Genomic DNA, 18,921 nt, shown 5'->3' with positions numbered 1-18,921 from the left:
GCAGTTTTATTCTAGAATTACGTGTTTACTTTTCCGCAATAAATGAGGGTGTCACATGATACCTCTTCTTAGTGGTATAAGGAATACAATACAATAGCGAGTTTTTAAATCGCCATTTTAGTTTTATTATTGAGTATTATACTCATAACTAATAATTTTAAGGAACAATTGTTCTAACAATAGGACTTCCTACGCCTTTCTCATTCATGTGATATTAACCTTGCTTCTCCCACACGCAATAATTAGCTCCATAGGTAGCAACTTTGAAGTTTGATGGAATGAGATTGCCGAGGTCATTTCTGGTTCCGAGCTTGACTATAATCTTTCCATCGATCGTTGCAACGTAGAGATCAGCGTTCGCTGCCATTATATTGACATTACTTGCTTCCGTTATACCATTTCTCGTCCTTACTGAACTCAATCGTATAATTTCTTCCTTCAAACCCCACTCGAAGAAATGATCATAGAACTGCCAGAAGGAAACAATTTCTTCTAATTAGATATCTTAAATTTATTGGTAATTGTATGTGATGATGCAAAATAGGAAGTGCGTATATAACAAATATGTTAAGTGACTTACGATAGATGGGGTTCCAGGGTGCGTGAGAATATATGCGTAGCCTTGCATAACTTTGTCGGACGGAAATGCCCATAGCCTTTGAGTGGATCCGGTATCATGGTTATCAATAAAAGTTACTGCATTTCTAGGCATTATTCCAATAAGTCCACTAGGCCTACCATTTGAGTCTTTTAATCTCCACAATTCTCCTTCAACGACTGCTTGAAGAATGCCCTTAGTAGTGAAATCAAAGGCATTAATAACACCCCCACCCGCAGCCTGAACCCAACCTGCTAACTCGTTCCTTGGCCCGTCTTGGTTGTAATCAGGCTTACCATCCGGGTCATAGTGTATAGCCGAGTCCCATAGTTCCCCAACGGCAAAATTAGGTGAAGTTTGTTGCATGTAAAGTTTGGTAATGCTTGGTGCATATCCCTTGACAAAATCAAATCTCCACCCTCCATCAAATCCAATTTCGGTCTTCATCCAATCGACTAGCTCTTTTTGGACTCTTGGGTTAAGGTGATCGATATCTGGAGCCGCTCCATACCCGGCTCCAGTGTCTAAATTCCCGCTACCATCTGAGTATTGAGTGTCGTCCCTACATATGGCCCATGGACCCCAATCTAGACGATCATCGGGCGTGCCTCCTTCAAAGATGCAATAGATTCCCCTTCCATCTTGTTTGTCAGCACATCTATGATTTATTACGATATCAGCTACCGATTTGATCCCTTTTTGATGTAAGGAGTTGATCAAGCTCTTCAACTCGGTCTCACGTCCATACCTTGAGGCGTCAAGATCATATAATCTACCAGGAAAATATCCTGAAATTCAAGACAAATGTGAGTTAGTTTAGTTTAAACAAACGTCTCGACTCTCGAGTGCAATTCTGTAACATAAAATCAAAGTTGTCCGAGAAGGTAAACAAATGATTGAGTCGGTAATTTGGAAGACTAAAAATATATACCTTGAGGAGAAACAGAATGAGAAGGGGGAGGAAGCCAGACATGGGTGACTCCAGCTCTGGCCAAATCATCAACCGAGTTTACCAAAGAATTGTAAAGTCCTCCTTGCGTATGGTATGACTCCCAATTGAATCCCTACACATTACAATGCAGAATTAATGTAACTATTTCCTCAACCAACAAAAATAAATTAATCTAGTTAACCCAACATATTGAATTTCAAATGAGAATAATTTATGAATAATAAAGAGATTTTTTTGATTTTTTTCTAGTAAACTGTCCCATCTTGTTTAGTTTTGATTAAAATATACTACTCACAACAAATAAAAAGGAAAATAAATGATTGGGACAGAGGAAGTTGTAGCTAGTTCATTCCTCTAGTATAACAGATGACCCATACAGCCATGCTTTATCACAGTCACCACCCAACCCTATTTAATTTGAACACTTGCTATGTTGTATACAAAGTGTTGAAGTCATAACCAACAATCATTTGTCAATCATATAGGGTAGAGGAGTTTTATGCTGAACAATGATCATTTTACGTTAAAAATTGGTTTTAAAAAAAAAGTAAAACTAGTCATTTTGTCACATTAAATTGTCATTTTTTTTTACCTTGAAATGCGTCATTGTTTGAGTGGTTGTACCATACAATAATCTTGTAGTATATTTTATACTGATTGCCAATATAGTAAATTAATAATTACTCCCTTTTATATTAGGTATCAAGTTTCTAAAAAAGCTTCATTTTATAAACTTTTTATTAAATTACTCCCCTCAAATGTTGTCAGGTCAAAAATTGCACCCATTTTCATTTACAGGCGAAAATTCTTAAAATCTGACGAAATTACCATTGGGTCAATATTTAGACATCCTCCATTTCGCTTGCCATTCTATCGATTTTTAACATTTAATCCCAAAAAATTGCCCTAATATACTTAAATTATGGAGTTGTGTCAAGGTGGGGAGTTGTTTGATCGGATTGTGGCTAAAGGGCAGTATAATGAGCGCGAGGCAGCAAAGTTGACGATGAGCACTTTTGTTGGGTTGTTGAAACTTGTCATTCGTTGGGGATTATTCATAGAGATCTCAAGCTTGAAATTTTTTTGTTTAAGAGCATTGAATTGGCGAGGATTCTCCCCTTCAATGTATCGACTTTGGCCTCTCTGTGTTTTATTAGCCAGGTGTTTATAAATATGTTGAAATTTAATATAAATCCCCTATCTATTAAAAGAATAGGTGAACTCACTAATTTTCCCTTTAAAAATCATCTTTTTAAATAAGGAAGTTATTTATAATTTAATTGTATTCACTAAATAAAAAAAATTAATAGTTATAATGTTTTTCATTATATAATTCTTTTCATTAAAATTAATCTTTTCATCAAATTATATAATTTTCACTAAAAACTAAACTATAATATTTTAATTAAAATATAAATAATATTAAATCTTTATTGATACTATTATTTGAGAATGACATGACTCATACAGTCATACTACGCAAAATTATAAATCGTTTTGATTACTTTCATGGCAAAAAAAATTGAAAGAAACTGGAATCATTAGTTTTGTACTTTTGTGGTATAAAAAAATAGTTTTTGATTACTTTCATGACAATTACGTTAATGAGATACCACTATTAAATTACAGTTTAGTTTTACTTAGTATTCTTGAATAATTTTACTGTTAAGTTTTTTTTTTCTCATATCAAATTATAATGACGTGAAATATGAAAAATTAATAAGTTTTTAAGTTAGCATGATTAAGTAATATAAAAATAAAAACTCTATAAATACCCGCGCATTCATTGCGCGTGATCTAAACTAGTTGCGAATCAATTGACTTAAATGTAGTATTCCAATCATTTTAATTTTGTGTAACCCTTATTTCTTATTTCTTAGCCCTAATTTTTGGGTTTTAAACCCTTATTTCCAGATTTTTAAACCTTGGAGTTTTAAGCCTAATTTCTGGGTTTTAAACACAACCCTAATTTTTGGCATTATAACCTTTATTTCTGGATTAGGAAACTCTAATTTTTCGGTTGTAAACCCTAATTACTGAAAATAAGATGAACAATCTTACCTTTAAGTGGGGAAAAATATAAGAAGAGAGGAAAGTTGAAATGAATAAATGAATTGAATAGATGTATAAGGGAGAGAGAAGACTAAGTATATAATAGAGTAATAAGGGTAGTATAGTCATAAAATTAGGTTTTTAAACTAATAATTTGGATTTTGACGGAATATGTCACCAGAATATAAAAAAGTGTGCAATTTTTTACCTCTTTTCATTTGAGGTAAGTAATTTAATAAAAAAGAGTATAAAATGGTTTTTTTTAGAGGAGTAATTATTAATTTACTCTTGCAAATATACCAAAGAGTATACATCATTAATCATTATGAGGTACTTCCTCTGTCCCGGACATTTATTGTCCTATTTTATTTTGGAGTGTCTCAATCAATCGTCGTCCTTTCTATTTTAAGAATTAAACTTGATGAACAATTTGATTATTTACACTCAATTTGACCCACTTTTCATTTAGTAATTGACCCTCTCCTATTTCAGTTTCTTGCCCTGTCGATATTATCTTTTGGATGAAAAAGCGGGAATTTGTTAGTGAATACTCCCTCCATCTCGGTCACTTGTTATTCTTTGGTTTTGACACAAAGACCAAGAAAAGTGGAGAGGGTCAATCTAGGTAGCACCGACATGGACACGGATACAGACACGACACGGACACGTGACACGGCATCCCATGAAATTTAGGACACGGGACACGTTATTTAAATTTAATAAAATATATATTTTGTAGTTATATATGTGTGATTTTACTTTTGAAAAAGTATTTGATATTAAATTTAAATAAATGAAGGTATAATTTGATGTTAAATATAACTTATTCTCATTTTTAAAACCAAAAACCAACTTATAATCAATCTATTTCAACATCTCATTACTTGTCTAAAGAGCATCATTTGCTCACCAAATTCAAGCATATAACAATTCACGTCATTTACCTTAAATTCAACTTTCCGTTTGAAGGTGTGTCCAAATACCACGGACACGGCTTAAAATACCATGGACACACGTCGGACACGTGCCCAAATAAAAGATGAAAGTTAGACACTACTTTACAGGTGCCCGACACGTTTTGACGTGTGACCGACGAGTGTCGTGTCTGACACGGGTGTCCGACACGGGAACACCAATTAGGAGGAGTGTCTGTGCAACCTAGAGGTCAATTACTAAATGACATGTGAACCAAATTGAGTGTAAATGATCAAATTGTTCGTCAAATGCTTTTCTAAAATAGAAAGGATAATAATTGACCGAGACACCAAAAAATAGAATCAGATACCAAATGAGCGGGACAGAGGGGGTACTTTTTATATGGACAATGCTAGGGCGTGACCCGGTAACACACTATCTTGACTCTTGGTGCCACCGTAACTAAAATAATCCAATAATAATAAATACAGTATTAAACTGAAAATTCACGTGGTACCGGTGATGTTTGTCATTTGCACATGGTACATAATATTTTATGTTTTTGCAAAATGACAATGTTTAGGGGCGATATCGCATATTCTTTGCCATTTTTGCCTTTGGCTAAATTGTTTGACAAAAAAATAGATTAAAATATCAATGAATTTACAAAATTATCGTCGATGGTACTCAAATTCTATATCCGCGGTGGTAATAAAATTGAAGCACTAATACATGTGATTAACCCTTGTCCAAGTTTAATTTATACACAAGTTGGCAATAATTATACAACTCTCACTACTACAGATACAGCCTATAACAACGGGTAAAAACCGTTGTAAAATAAAAAAGAGGACGTTGTTAAAGCGGCCGTTGTAGAAGGTATTTACAACGGTTTGCTTATTTAGTGAAACCGTTGTCTAAAGTATTCACCACGGTTAAAAGCCGTTGTTGTTGGGTGTTCTCCGTTATGGAAAGTGTTTCAAAATTTTGGAGGGAATAATATAACAACGGTTGTCGTATGTATAACCGTTGTTGTAACTTTCCCTCCAAAATTGTGAAGTGTTTTGACAACGGGTTTATGGTACATACCCGTTGTTGAAATTTTTTGTAACAACGGTTCTTTGTTTAATACCCGTTGTTGTAATTTTAGCTCCAAAATTGTGAAGACTTTTAACAACGGTTCTTTGATTAAAACCTGTTGTTGAATATTATGCGCGGGTATTTGTGAATGTCATTCACAACGGTGTTATTTTTATTAACCGTTGTGAAAGGTATTCACAACGGTTTTTTTAGTAACCGTTTTTATTACGAACTCCTATTGTTTTGAAAAAATAAATTTGTTTCATGCCATTCAAAAACCTGCATATGTCAGCAGCACCATATACCAGCACTAGCATAAATCACAGCTGGGTTCATCAGAACTCAATAGATTCAATTCAACCACACAAAAAATTGCATCATATATATATATATACTTACAAGGAGTTGAATTTACATGAACTAATCATTCCCTAACTTCAACAAAAAATTTACTAATAAGTTGATCTAAACTCTGAGTATCATGCATTTCTAATATATTCTAAGACGTAGTTGCCCCACATGTCTCTTACCTCGTCTATATCTACACTTGAGTACTGCTCAATCTGTTGTGACGGGTTGATTGCATACTGCGGCAAAAACAAAGAGAAGACATTATGGTATATATAGCAGCAAGCAAGACAACATTAGCAACATCATGGTATATATAGCCGCAAGCAAGACAACATTAGCTCTAATTTAAAAAAAAGTAATAAACACATGTTTAAATTATTACTAACCTTTTCTGGAATAACGAGATATCTTCGCCTAATAATCTCCAACATGAACCGACAAGCGTAGTATCCACATTGTATGCTATCTGGCTGGCGAGGGGCCTATTATTACATAAAAAAAACAGACGAGAGAAGGCTCACATCAGAATCTTGAACTTTAGGTATTGTATTAGTATTAAACACAGATTTTGCACTTAATGTTATTGTATTTGAGCACGTACCCCTGTTATCGTAATAAAATCAGGGCCAACATCAGAATCTTCCGTGGGTTGATCCGCTTTCGTTTGCTCTTTTCTTCTTAAAGGCCCTTTTTTAAAAAATAAAAAAGGAGGCAGAAACTAATTTTTTTAGGGGCAAAAATATGAAAGAGCTTTTTTCTATAAATAAAAAATGAAAATGTTATTATAAATAAATCAGTATTATAAACTTACATATTAATCAAGTGCTTAAAAGTCTCGCTTGGTTGATGATGTAAAGAGTCCAACCAGAAAACTTTATTCCTTGTCGGCATGATGGCTGCTAGCACCCAATGAGTCCTACATCAAGAGACATCATCATTATTAACAAGTACATATATTAGGTATGAAAATGCAATTGTAGGGGGAAACGTTATATTAATTTGTTTATTACCCTTTTTCATTATAAGCGCCAAAAATCAGCTTCTTGGTTGTCGCCAATTCTTTGAGCAATATAATCTACCCGTTGTTCGAACGAGAAATCCGGAATAAATAAAGATAAAACATAGGGGCATAGGAATCAGTATAGATCGGATGGAATATTCTTCTCGGGGATCACTCTCAATTTCAATATCCTACATTATTACGGTATTAATTCCGGTATTTAAAACACTATCTAGTAGTCAGAATATTAGACTATGAAATTATTTATTAAGAAACTTACTTCATCCAAACAAATATGTGTTGGATATCAATCTGGTCTAGGCCAGCCCATACGGCTAGCACATCCCATGATAGATGTGCTTGGCGCTCAGCCCCTAGAATATCCTCCTCGAGCGGAATAACTATCAATTGCTCGGTGGCTATGCGATGGCCAGCCTCCTCATGCAGTCTCTTCATCGTCACCGTTCTTACTTTTTGCATGTAATCCTTCCCTTTATATTGTGTGGAGTTTAAACTCCTAATTTTAGTCAGGAAAGAATGAGTCTTTGATTTTGTGCTACTACCACCAGCCTACACATGTAGTAGATAATTAAAATAATAAAAAATCCAAAGGTAACATATCCTAGTTGGAGTAATAAAAATAAAAGCGTACTAAATTAATACCTCGTCAACCTGCTCTTTCAATGATGAGGTAGTAGTAGCAGGTAAGACTGGTGGGGACTTAGGCTTATCAATCTTTTTTGTCCCCTACACAAAATTACCATGCTTTTAATAAATACAGACAAAATATAAATAAAGGGAGCGAGGTTAATTTTTAAAAAAATGGAGAAGTTAATTAAATACCTCATCAAGTTGTTGTGAAGTCGAGGTCGTTGGCATGTCTGTGGACTTAGGCTTATCCGCCAAAGCCGTCTTTTTTGTTCCCTACAAAAAAAAAATAACATATAAATTTAACATATAAAAACATTCAACAATTAAAAATGTAACATATATATAAAGGTATTTCTTCTAACCCCAATCGCTTTCCGTTCTTTGAGGCGGCGGAGATATCTTCGCCAAGTAGATGTGAGTTTCAGGCCATTGGATGAAACTTCCAAGCGCATCTCCCAGAATGGTAATGTCGTCCGAATCGGGACAGGCGGTTGAAAGTTTTCATGGCTGGAAAGACTGTAGTTATCTCTACTATTCTATGATTCGGCAAAAGTTTTTCGCCATGAACTACAGTTTCCGCTGCTGCAGATTTGTTTTCTACGAGACCCCGGCCAACACGCACATGTGGCTTTTCGGTTCTATTAGGGTCAGCAAGAATAAGCGGCCTCTTGTTTACGGCTTTGAAGAATATACACATACATTATTATATCTTTGCAAAAACGCTTCAGCATTCAAAAGATTTTGCAAAAACGCTTTCTGTCTCAGGCCGATTTTTGCACAAACTTCAGCATTCATATAAATTTAACTAATTAAACACTTCATGCATACCTTACTGAAAACAGGGAACTGACTTGAAGGGGATGTATGCTGTTTTCCATCAGCCGTCTTCTCAAGTTGCATCTCCTTTTCGGACCCATTATTTACCTAATAAAATTAACCAATTCAATGGCACCATGTCAGAAGTTATAGCATTAGAGTGGCGGTGAACACACCCCGATCTTACCCAAAAAAAAAACAAAAGAAAAATAAGGAAGTATTAGGTACCTGATCGGCTTTAGTTGTTACAACTTGAAGCATTATTAGGTACCTGATCTTTCGAATCTCGTTGACCGATACTTCCTTCTCATGTATTGCCAAGGTAGTAGCGGCCTCTTGACCAATCTGTTATACCTTATTATTACCCCCTTTAGAAATGACATCCTCCATCATCTTCACTTCTTCTTCGGAAAGCTTACCTCCAGCATTCGGCTTTAGTAGTACGGATGCCATTAATCGGAAGTCGCTTGCCAAGAATGTAATATGTCAGCAATTTTTATCCCAACAATAACATGTGAATTGAACTTAAATGAAAATAATAGAATAAATGTTACCATGTCACCTTCTCGGACTTAGTCTTCCTTTTCTTCTTTATCGGGCAGTTTTCCCATAATATTTCGTTACTCAACCCGTAACGGACGCCCCTCAAACGACCTGGATGTTCGGGTCGGCCGATCGCTCTAGCAAGAACGTCATTACGACCACTGGGAGTGAATTTCCCTTCTTCTACCTCTTTCAATACGTTATCCTATAATATATTAAATAAACTTCAAATTATATTTGTGACTAAAATAATAAAGTTAGTAATGAACTCGTCTTAATAAAATAATGCTTACTATGTTGGCCAAAACTTCCTCATCATATTTGTCACGCGACGCATAGGGATCCTTTAGGCGTGTGCCCTTGTTTATAAGTTACATGCCGATCCACCTCTTTCACTCCCTTTGCCACCTACACATTAACATGGTAACATTTATACACGTAAATGTGTATCAATGCAAGTCCAAGTGTGATCAAAAAAATAAAGTCTCACAGGGGAATAATGCATGCTACTTACGAGGTCCTCTTCTATCTTTCTGTAACCGCCTCGAGAACCATAGAATTTCCCCTTCTTGCATGAAATGTTAGCACGATTTCTTCTGCTAACGGCCTTCAAATAATTATATAAAAGCGCAAGTAGATGAGATAATAAAAAGATTATATAAAGGACTCATTAATTAAAAAAATGATAGGTAAATCGTTAAAAGGCGAGGATATTTAACCTGAAACTTCTCAGTAGTTCTCATCTTTTTGAAAAGATCCCATTCTTCCTGCTTGATGGTGGGACACTTGTTTTCCGGTGGGCTCTTACGCATCTCCCCGTTGCCTTGTCCACATACAACCAATCCCTAGCAACGCCACACTTCCACCGCTGTGGACATCCGCCTTATGCATTAAATACTCATCATAGCTTTTATCGGGTATAATAAAGCCTTCCTTTACACGAGCCAAGTATAACTCCGCCAATTTTGGATTCAAAGTTCTAACATCATCTAAATGGATAGGCACAAACTGTCTTGTGCAAGCACCAATCCAACTGGAGAAAAGACCCGCATTTGGACCAGTAGGGAAACCCATCTCACTCCATGTTATTTGGAACGGCTGTTTAGCGGCTATAGCTGCAAGGACTTTCTTGCACTTCGTAGCACCCCTCTCACCAGGCTTATTATCACCAGGCTCATTATTCTTTTGACTTCTTTTACGTTTTTCACCCATGATAATCCTAAAACCCAAATATGAATGATATAGTAAATGAACAACTTAACAACGTACATGCAGAGTATTATCTAAAACCCTAAACCCTAATAGGAATGAAAATTTAAAACAACAGATTGAGCTTCTAAAATCCTAAACCCTGATAAGAGGAGTAAAGTAGATGATGCGGGATGATAAAGATAACAAAGAAGACGAAAAACAAAGAGATGCATGAAAAAGAAACAAGATGATCGTCTTAAAACCCTAATGACGAAACACAAAATTAAAGTGAACATACTTGTTGATGATGATGATAAAGAGAACGAGCAGGATGATAAGGGAAGGCAACGGAATCGGGCTTGAAGCTGGGCGGCGACGGCGGCGACGAGAATGTAAAAAGCGAGGAGAGAGAAGAATTAACTCGGGATACCAACGGTTGAACTAATAATGTTGTGTGTGTTTGTGTATGGCATCTTTGTATGGGTTTCTATATTAGTTTTTTATTAAGACAAACTATTGACAACGGGTGCTCAAAGAAGAACCGTTGTTATATGTTAATAACAACGGGTCAATAAAAGTAAACCGTTGTCAAAAGTTTATTACAACGGTTAAAATATACCCGTTGTAATATATTTTCACCAAATTTGCGCCAAAATGAAATATGTCAAAAAAATAATTGACAACGGGTAGAGGTACTACACCCGTTGTTGAAAGTATTAACAACGGGTAATTTAAATATAACCGTTGTTATTGTCGAACCTCTTTTTTTTTTTAAAATTATTGTAATTCCATTACGGTCCAAACTGTAACAATACATCGTAATAATGAAGCACCATATCTTTTGCAACATTATTCAGCAATTTCAACACCAGCATCCACATCTAATAATAAGATCAAGAAAATAAGACAACACGAGCATGCATGCATACTGTGTCCTGATGAACTATCTCAGGATCGGGGACGTTTCTTGGACTGGAAGAAGAGACAGAATCTAGTTATAGCATATCTTACCTTTTCAGGTAAAATGGAACGAATAGCCACAGGTAGTAATTGTTGCATCAAAGTGTGACAATCATGTGACTTTAACTCGGTGAGTTTTAGGTCTTGCATCGACACTAGGCTTTTGATGTTCGACAAATAACCATGTGGCACTTTAATTCCATTCAAGCATGCACAGAACTCTTTTCTCTCATTCCGTGAAAGGGTAAAAGCTGCTGGCGGTAAAAATGTACGATTACCTCTCTTCTGTGGTGCCAACTCTAGCCTAATACCCATCATTTTCATATCTTCCCTAGCTGCGGCGTTATCCTTTGTTTTACCAGGAACATTCAGAAGGGTATTGATAATATTATCACAGACATTTTTCTCAATGTGCATGAAATCGAGGCAATGCCTGACCTCCAGGTCAGGCCAATATGGAAGTTTATCAAAAAATATGGATATTTTATTATACCCACAAGTAGACAATTTAGAGCCGCTCTTCTTCCCATAATCTATCTCAATATGCTTTACTTTCTGATAAACTTCAGGCCCACTCAAAATTCTAGGAGGTTGACGAAGTTCTTGTCTTCCATTGAATGCTTTCTGCATCTTGCGATAACAATGGTCATGAGACACGAACCTCCTATTTCCCATATACACATACTTACGAGAAGACTTCAAGTATTCAGACTCGATATCCCCCCCCCCACACAATGGACAAGCCTCTTTCCCATGAACTGTGTGCCCAGAAAGGTCGCCATAAGCCGGATAGTCAGTTATTGTACACAATAACATCGCTCTCAAATTGAAAGTTTCGTTCTTATATGCATCAAATACTTCTATCCCACTATCCCACAACAATCGCAAATCATCTAGAAGAGGTTCCAAATATACATCTATATCATTTCCAGGTTGTTTAGGGCCGTAAATTAACAACGACAACATCAAATACTTTCTTTTCATGCACACATATGGAGGTAAGTTATAAATAGCCAACACTACTGGCCAAGTACTATGTTGGCTACTCATGTTTCCGTGTGGGTTCATTCCATCAGTGGACAGCGCTAGACGTAAGTTTCTAGGTTCATTGCCGAACTCGGGATACTTAGCGTCGAACGATTTCCATTGCTTACCATCTGTCGGGTGTCTTAGCTTTCCATCATTTATTCTTCCTGTTTCATGCCAAGTTAACATTTTTGCATCATCGGGATTCGCATAAATCCTTATGACTCTTGGTATCAATGGAAAATACCACAACACCTTAGCCGGGATCCCTTCCTTATCCTTATAACGCCACTCCAAACATTTAGGGCAATTGGTTAAGTTTTGATATAATTTCCGATACAATATGCAATCATTTGGACATGCATGTATTTTCTCATATTTCATACCCACTCCTCTTATTAGTTTTTTCGCCTCATATGTCTTAACGGGTAGAACATTACCATCAGAAAGCAACTCCTTTATCAAGGCTAAAAAACTAGTGAAACACGTGTCACTCACCCCATTTGCCCCCTTGATATTATACAACTTCACCCACAGTAGACATTTTTGTGAACTTACAACCAGGATACGAGAGGTGCTTGGACTCACACAACTTCTCATACATGTTGTTAAGGTCATCCCAATTACTAGTGTCATCACCTACATCTTCAAAAGCAATGGACTCATCATCATTCTCTTCATTATCTATAGACCCAACATTCAATTTCTCTACTTCCAACTCTTCCAACTCAAAAAACTCGGCAAACTCAGGATCATCAGTTAGCCTTTCGTGTACCTCAACATCATCTTCTTCAGAGTTATTCTCTTCCTCTAATGATTCCCATGAAAAATCCAATGTGTATAGGATCGACTAAATCTCCACTTTTCTAGGTGTATTTTAACGTCCGGAAAAGCCATATAGCTAATATTACCACATCTTTCACAAGGACATGCAATACTAGAAGAACCTTTCAAATTGTTGGAAACGAATTCATAAAATTCAGCTAAACCATCCTTGTAGGTGCGGTCACTCATATTTGCATCAATCATCCAAGTTCGAGTCATTATTCTACATTCGTAATAATAGGCAACTAATTCAGAAAATACAATAATAGGCAAACAAATAAACGAAATTCAGGAAAGCAATTAAGCTAAATTATCAACAAATTAGATAATAACCCAAAAAATCCTATATCTAGTTATAAGCGTTGCTAAGAAACATATATATACCTGATTGATAAACACGATGAGGAGAGAAGACGTGACAACGATGTGACGGAGATGAAGACAGAGAGACGATCGGGGAGGAATGGAGGATGATATAGTAGCAGTATTAGCTTGTGTTTGTGTTTGTAGCGTATAGCAGAATAAAACAATATGTTGTTCTTAAGATTTTCATAATATTAATAACAACGGTTATTGAGTCTACAACCGTTGTTAAAAAGTATTAAAAACGGGTTCTAATATAACCGTTGTGATTACTTTTCACTAATTTGGCGCCAAACCATTAACAACGGTTAAAATTTAACCGTTGTTATTAGTTTTTTCATTAACAACGGTTGTTTAAGTATGACCCGTTGTTAAAACCAATAACAACGGTTAACAACACAGAATCGTTGTAATTAAGTTTGGTAAAATTCGCGGAATAAATTCTACAACGTATTTTGATGATTTTCGTGAATAAGCGTTGTTAAAGGCCCGTTGTGGTTGGCTGTATTTGTAGTAGTGCCTACAAGAAAAATCTTGTTCTTTCGTGGTTAATTAGTACATCAAAACCCTAGTTCTCGACTACGAACAAAGTGAAGATAGTCGCAAAAAGGCGTGCTTAAGTTGTTATATATCAGGCATTCACCTTAATTATGCTTGTAGTAGTAGTTGTTTTTACAACTTCATTGAACTAGAGGAAAACATTGATTAATCTTCTTATAAATTTACATTATTATTTATCAAATTCTTGTACTCCTTCTGTATTGGTCATTTATTTACCTTTAATTTTGGCACAAAGATCGTGGAAAGAGGAGAAAATCAATTACTTGATGATAAATGAACTGAATAAATAAATAAATAAATAACCGGAATAGAGGGTGTACAACTTTTTATGTAATAATGTAAATGTGTTAAATAATCCGTTGACAAGGCAAAAGAAAATTAACCTTGTGATAGATGCTAAACTCGAAATTGTTTTAATACGATAATAATTTCTCAGAATTATTGGATTTATTACACGTTTTTAACAAAAAAAAATCTTATATAATAATACTTTTTAGTGTATTTTTAAAGTTTCCCGGTCCGACGATTAAGCTTTACTTGGATTTTCAAAAACCGTTTTAATCTTTATTCTCGATTTAAATTCTAAGTTTTTGTAAAAGAAATTCGGGCTTCAATTATAAAACCCATAAATTTAACTTGACTTGTGTATCCCTTTCACTTCCCATTTCTGTTTTTCCACTTTTCCTTTTCTATAATTTCACTTTTTTAGTGTGCGACCATCCATAGACAGTTCTAAAGGATAATTCATGTCAGCCGACCCCAATCATTTAAGGACTAAGGCTCTGATGTTGTTGTTGTATTATAAACAGGGCTTTTACATTAACAAGTTATTTTAGTTTTGTTTTTTGATGTATAATCATGTGATTCTCAACGGCGTTTTCATTCACTGGCCCAGGCCATTGACTTAGCTTGATAAATACAGAGTATAATTTTAACTAACTTTGGTAAAGAGTTACTCTTATGTAATATAATTTTATATTAATAAATTGACTTGGCTTAATACAGGCTGATTACAGATCAAATTACGTAAATACCACATCATGTGAGTTTCATGTCATAACTTTATTGAGTTGGGTGTTAATTAATTGAGTTAACATCATTATTTTTTTAATAAATTATATTTTTATTTAGATTATTAAAAAGTAAAAACTAACAAAATTCAAGCACTAGTAGTGTACGCGTTGATTGACTTTGTCCCAAGTGTAAACTTATTAATGTGAAATAATTGTTTTATTCACGCCAACAAATTACACAACCCTAATAATTTCCAAAAAAAAATTCAACTGATTTACTTACCTAGTTGCTTTAGGACTTCCTTATTGTTGTCGGTAACGAGAACTCCTCGCCCAAGTAACAAAGCACATATATATAAACATAATCTTTCACTTAAAAACAATTGCAAATTATACACAAACAACACTAAAATCCGAGAATTTCATCAAAATCGTCATGGATAAAGTGAAAGAAAAAGACAACCTAAACATGAATAATAATAATACTAAGAGATTAATGAAGCTCAAAGATAATGAAGATACTAAGGTGCAATTATCGTACGCTCAACGATTGGAGAATTCAACCCGAAAGATGCAAGAAAGGTACAATCAATCTAAAGATAGCCGGCAAAAGATATGCGTGATCGGGTTAAGTGATGCGCCTAACCCACGTGGTCGTGGTGAGACTATGGTCAAGAAGGTATTACCTAATGGTGTTAGAAAGCCACTGATGTCTAACGTAAAGCGTACCTCAAGTTGTGTCAAAGATGGAGGCGTAAGAAGAAATTATCAAGGGTATGGCGGCATCAAGAGTAACAAATCTAACAATAATGGAACTTTTGTGTTGTCGAAGAAACGGGATGAACTGATTGAAAAGAGGAGATTGAATGAGGTATACAAATTGTCCTATGCTGAAAGGGCAGAGATGGTGAAGAGGAAGTTGCAACAACGCTATGATCAATGCGAAGAAGAAAGCCGTAAGAAGACGTGTTTCATTTGTTAGATGGAAGCTCTGAAATTTGGTCGCTAATTGGCTTTAGCGACTAATTTATGAACATTAATTAGCGACTAACTGAGTTGGTCGCTAACTAGCCTTTTCCTTGTAGTGTTAATTGATCAATATCTTAACTATGCTTGAAATAGTTTTTTACAACGAATAAGGGATATTAAAGAGGACAAAAATGTGTATACCTCATTGATAAAGAAACATAGATCAAGGGGAGAAACATAAATATAGGATATTAATCCCACATTGACGAAGAAACGTAGATCATGGTAAGAGCTAAGTATAAACTAGTATTCTTCAACTGTAAGAAAATCCACGCAGCCATGCATTGAGCACAAAGCGAACTATTCTTTCGCCTTTTACTAAAGAATACCGTGTGCTCGTTGTTTATAAGTGGCATACGTTAATTTTTAGAGGAAGCTCCTTCATCGGCGCTTCCAGCAATTCAAGTGCAATTTTGTTTATTGTTAATTGTTTTTTCGGCCTTCAGCCCCTTAATTTTCATTTGTCACATATCGATTACTGAAACAAAAGAAAATTAGCCTCCTAGAAGATGCTAATATCGTAATTCTTCCACAGTAATTCTTCTGCATTATTATAAATAAGGTTGCAATCAACATATTTAGTAGCCTAAAAGTACAACTCATGGCCCTAATCCTCTCATTATGAGGACAATAATGATACCTCTTCTTAGTGGTATAAGGAATACAATACAATAACGAGTTTTTAAATCGCCATTTTAGTTTTATTATTGAGTATTATATTATACTCGTAACTAATAATTTTAAGGAGCAATTGTTCTAACAATAGGACTTCCTACGCCTTTCTCATTCCCGTGATTTTAACCTTGCTTCTCCCACACGCAATAATTAGCTCCATAGGTAGCAACTTTGAAGTTTGATGGAATGAGATTGCCGAGGTCATTTCTGGTCCCGAGCTTGACTATAATCATTCCATCGATCATTGCAACGTAGAGATCAGCGTTCGCTACCATTATATTGACATTACTTGCTTCCGTTATACCATTTCTCGTCCTTACTGAACTCAATCGTATAATTTCTTCCTTCAAACCCCACTCGAAGAAATGATCATAGAACTGCCAGAAGGAAACAATTTCTTCTAATTAGATATCTTAAATTTATTGGTAATTGTATGTGATGATGCAAAATAGGAAGTGCGTATATAACAAATATGTTAAGTGACTTACGATAGATGGGGTTCCAGGGTGCGTGAGAATATATGCGTAGCCTTGCATAACTTTGTCGGACGGAAATGCCCATAGCCTTTGAGTGGATCCGGTATCATGGTTATCAATAAAAGTTACTGCATTTCTAGGCATTATTCCAATAAGTCCACTAGGCCTACCATTTGAGTCTTTTAATCTCCACAATTCTCCTTCAACGGCTGCTTGAAGAATGCCCTTAGTAGTGAAATCAAAGGCATTAATAACACCCCCACCCGCAGCCTGAACCCAACCTGCTAACTCGTTCCTTGGCCCGTCTTGGTTGTAATCAGGCTTACCATCCGGGTCATAGTGTATAGCCGAGTCCCATAGTTCCCCAACGGCAAAATTAGGTGAAGTTTGTTGCATGTAAAGTTTGGTAATGCTTGGTGCATATCCCTTGACAAAATCAAATCTCCACCCTCCATCAAATCCAATTTCGGTCTTCAACCAATTCATCCAATCGACTAGCTCTTTTTGGACTCTTGGGTTAAGGTGATCGATATCTGGAGCCGCTCCATACCCGGCTCCAGTGTCTAAATTCCCGCTACCATCTGAGTATTGAGTGTCGTCCCTACATATGGCCCATGGACCCCAATCTAGACGATCATCGGGCGTGCCTCCTTCAAAGATGCAATAGATTCCCCTTCCATCTTGTTTGTCAGCACATCTATGATTTATTACGATATCAGCTACCGATTTGATCCCTTTTTGATGTAAGGAGTTGATCAAGCTCTTCAACTCGGTCTCACGTCCATACCTTGAGGCGTCAAGATCATATAATCTACCAGGCAAATATCCTGAAATTCAAGACAAATGTGAGTTAGTTTAGTTTAAACAAACGTCTCGACTCTCGAGTGCAATTCTGTAACATAAAATCAAAGTTGTCCGAGAAGGTAAACAAATGATTGAATCGGTAATTTGGAAGACTAAAAAAATATACCTTGAGGAGAAACAGAATGAGAAGGGGGGAGGAAGCCAGACATGGGTGACTCCAGCTCTGGCCAAATCATCAACCGAGTTTACCAAAGAATTGTAAAGTCCTCCTTGCGTATGGTATGACTCCCAATTGAATCCCTACACATTACAACGCAGAATTAATGTAACTATTTCCTCAACCAACAAAAATAAATTAATCTAGTTAACCCAACATATTGAATTTCAAATGAGAATAATTTATGAATAATAAAGAGATTTTTTTGATTTTTTCTAGTAAACTGTCCCATCTTGTTTAGTTTTGATTAAAATATACTACTCACAACAAATAAAAAGAAAAATAAATGATTGGGACAGAGGAAGTTGTAGCTAGTTCATTCCTCTAGCTTCGAACCTCAGCTCACCATTGCAAATACTAACAGAAGTTGAAGAGTGTATTACCTGAAATAACAATGTAGGCGTGACGAAGGCAAAGAGAAGAGAGAATAAGATGGTAAAGAAGCAAAGAAGATTGGTGATCCTAGAACTCTTCATCTTCAAACTTCGTGAATGGAACAATGAAGAAGAAGAAATATGATGAAGGAAATGAATGAAGAATTAGGAATGTAAGGAGGGTTTTTATAGGTGAAGAAAAATGCATGCATGCCAAAATGGATCGAAAAATGTCACGTATTTCGAGTAAACGGAAGTTAGGTTGATAAGGTTTTTGGATAGCTCTCGTTACTTGATCACAAATTGCAACTTTTGATTTAATGGAGTAAATAGTATAACAAATGACCCATGCAGCCATGCTTTATCACAGTCACCACCCAACCCTATTTAATTTGAACACTTGCTATGTTGTATACAAAGTGTTGAAGTCATAACCAACAATCATTTGT

General features: G+C 35.6%; 1 protein-coding gene, 1 long non-coding RNA gene, 1 other non-coding gene and 1 pseudogene across 3 annotated transcripts; 1 reads left to right on the top strand and 3 right to left on the bottom strand.

Moving 5' to 3' along the window:
- Positions 1–214: 214 nt before the first annotated feature.
- Positions 215–1,933, bottom strand: LOC141613034 (alpha-amylase-like). The gene is made up of 4 exons (XM_074431771.1): positions 1,928–1,933; positions 1,530–1,662; positions 581–1,386; positions 215–469 (listed from the first exon to the last, which is right to left on the bottom strand). The coding sequence occupies exons 1-4, from the start codon at positions 1,931–1,933 to the stop codon at positions 215–217; spliced, it is 1,200 nt and encodes a 399-aa protein (XP_074287872.1).
- Positions 1,934–5,990: 4,057 nt separating this feature from the next.
- Positions 5,991–6,600, bottom strand: LOC141612762 (uncharacterized). The gene is made up of 3 exons (XR_012529191.1): positions 6,550–6,600; positions 6,335–6,430; positions 5,991–6,184 (listed from the first exon to the last, which is right to left on the bottom strand). It is a non-coding gene; the product is annotated as an uncharacterized LOC141612762 (long non-coding RNA).
- A 9,601-nt stretch (positions 6,601–16,201) lies between these two features.
- LOC141615598 (U5 spliceosomal RNA) lies at positions 16,202–16,319 on the top strand. Its single transcript, XR_012530012.1, has one exon. It is a non-coding gene; the product is annotated as a U5 spliceosomal RNA (small nuclear RNA).
- Positions 16,320–16,454: 135 nt separating this feature from the next.
- LOC141613033 (alpha-amylase-like) lies at positions 16,455–18,574 on the bottom strand (annotated as a pseudogene).
- Between the last annotated feature and the right edge of the window lie 347 nt (positions 18,575–18,921).

Source organism: Silene latifolia, chromosome 11 (genome assembly GCF_048544455.1).
Source record: "Silene latifolia isolate original U9 population chromosome 11, ASM4854445v1, whole genome shotgun sequence".
Classification (NCBI taxonomy): Eukaryota; Viridiplantae; Streptophyta; class Magnoliopsida; order Caryophyllales; family Caryophyllaceae; genus Silene; species Silene latifolia.
Note: the sequence above shows the minus strand (reverse complement) of the source record. Positions and strands in the feature narration are given on the sequence as shown.

What these genes read in the sequence shown, in the direction of transcription:
- LOC141613034 (XM_074431771.1), bottom strand. An exon ending in TCATTCTGTTTCTCCTCAAG is followed by an intron (nt 1,387 to 1,529) that starts GTATATATTTTT and finishes CTTGAATTTCAG; the next exon opens with GATATTTTCCTGGTAGATTA. An exon ending in ACCCTGGAACCCCATCTATC is followed by an intron (nt 470 to 580) that starts GTAAGTCACTTA and finishes TCCTTCTGGCAG; the next exon opens with TTCTATGATCATTTCTTCGA.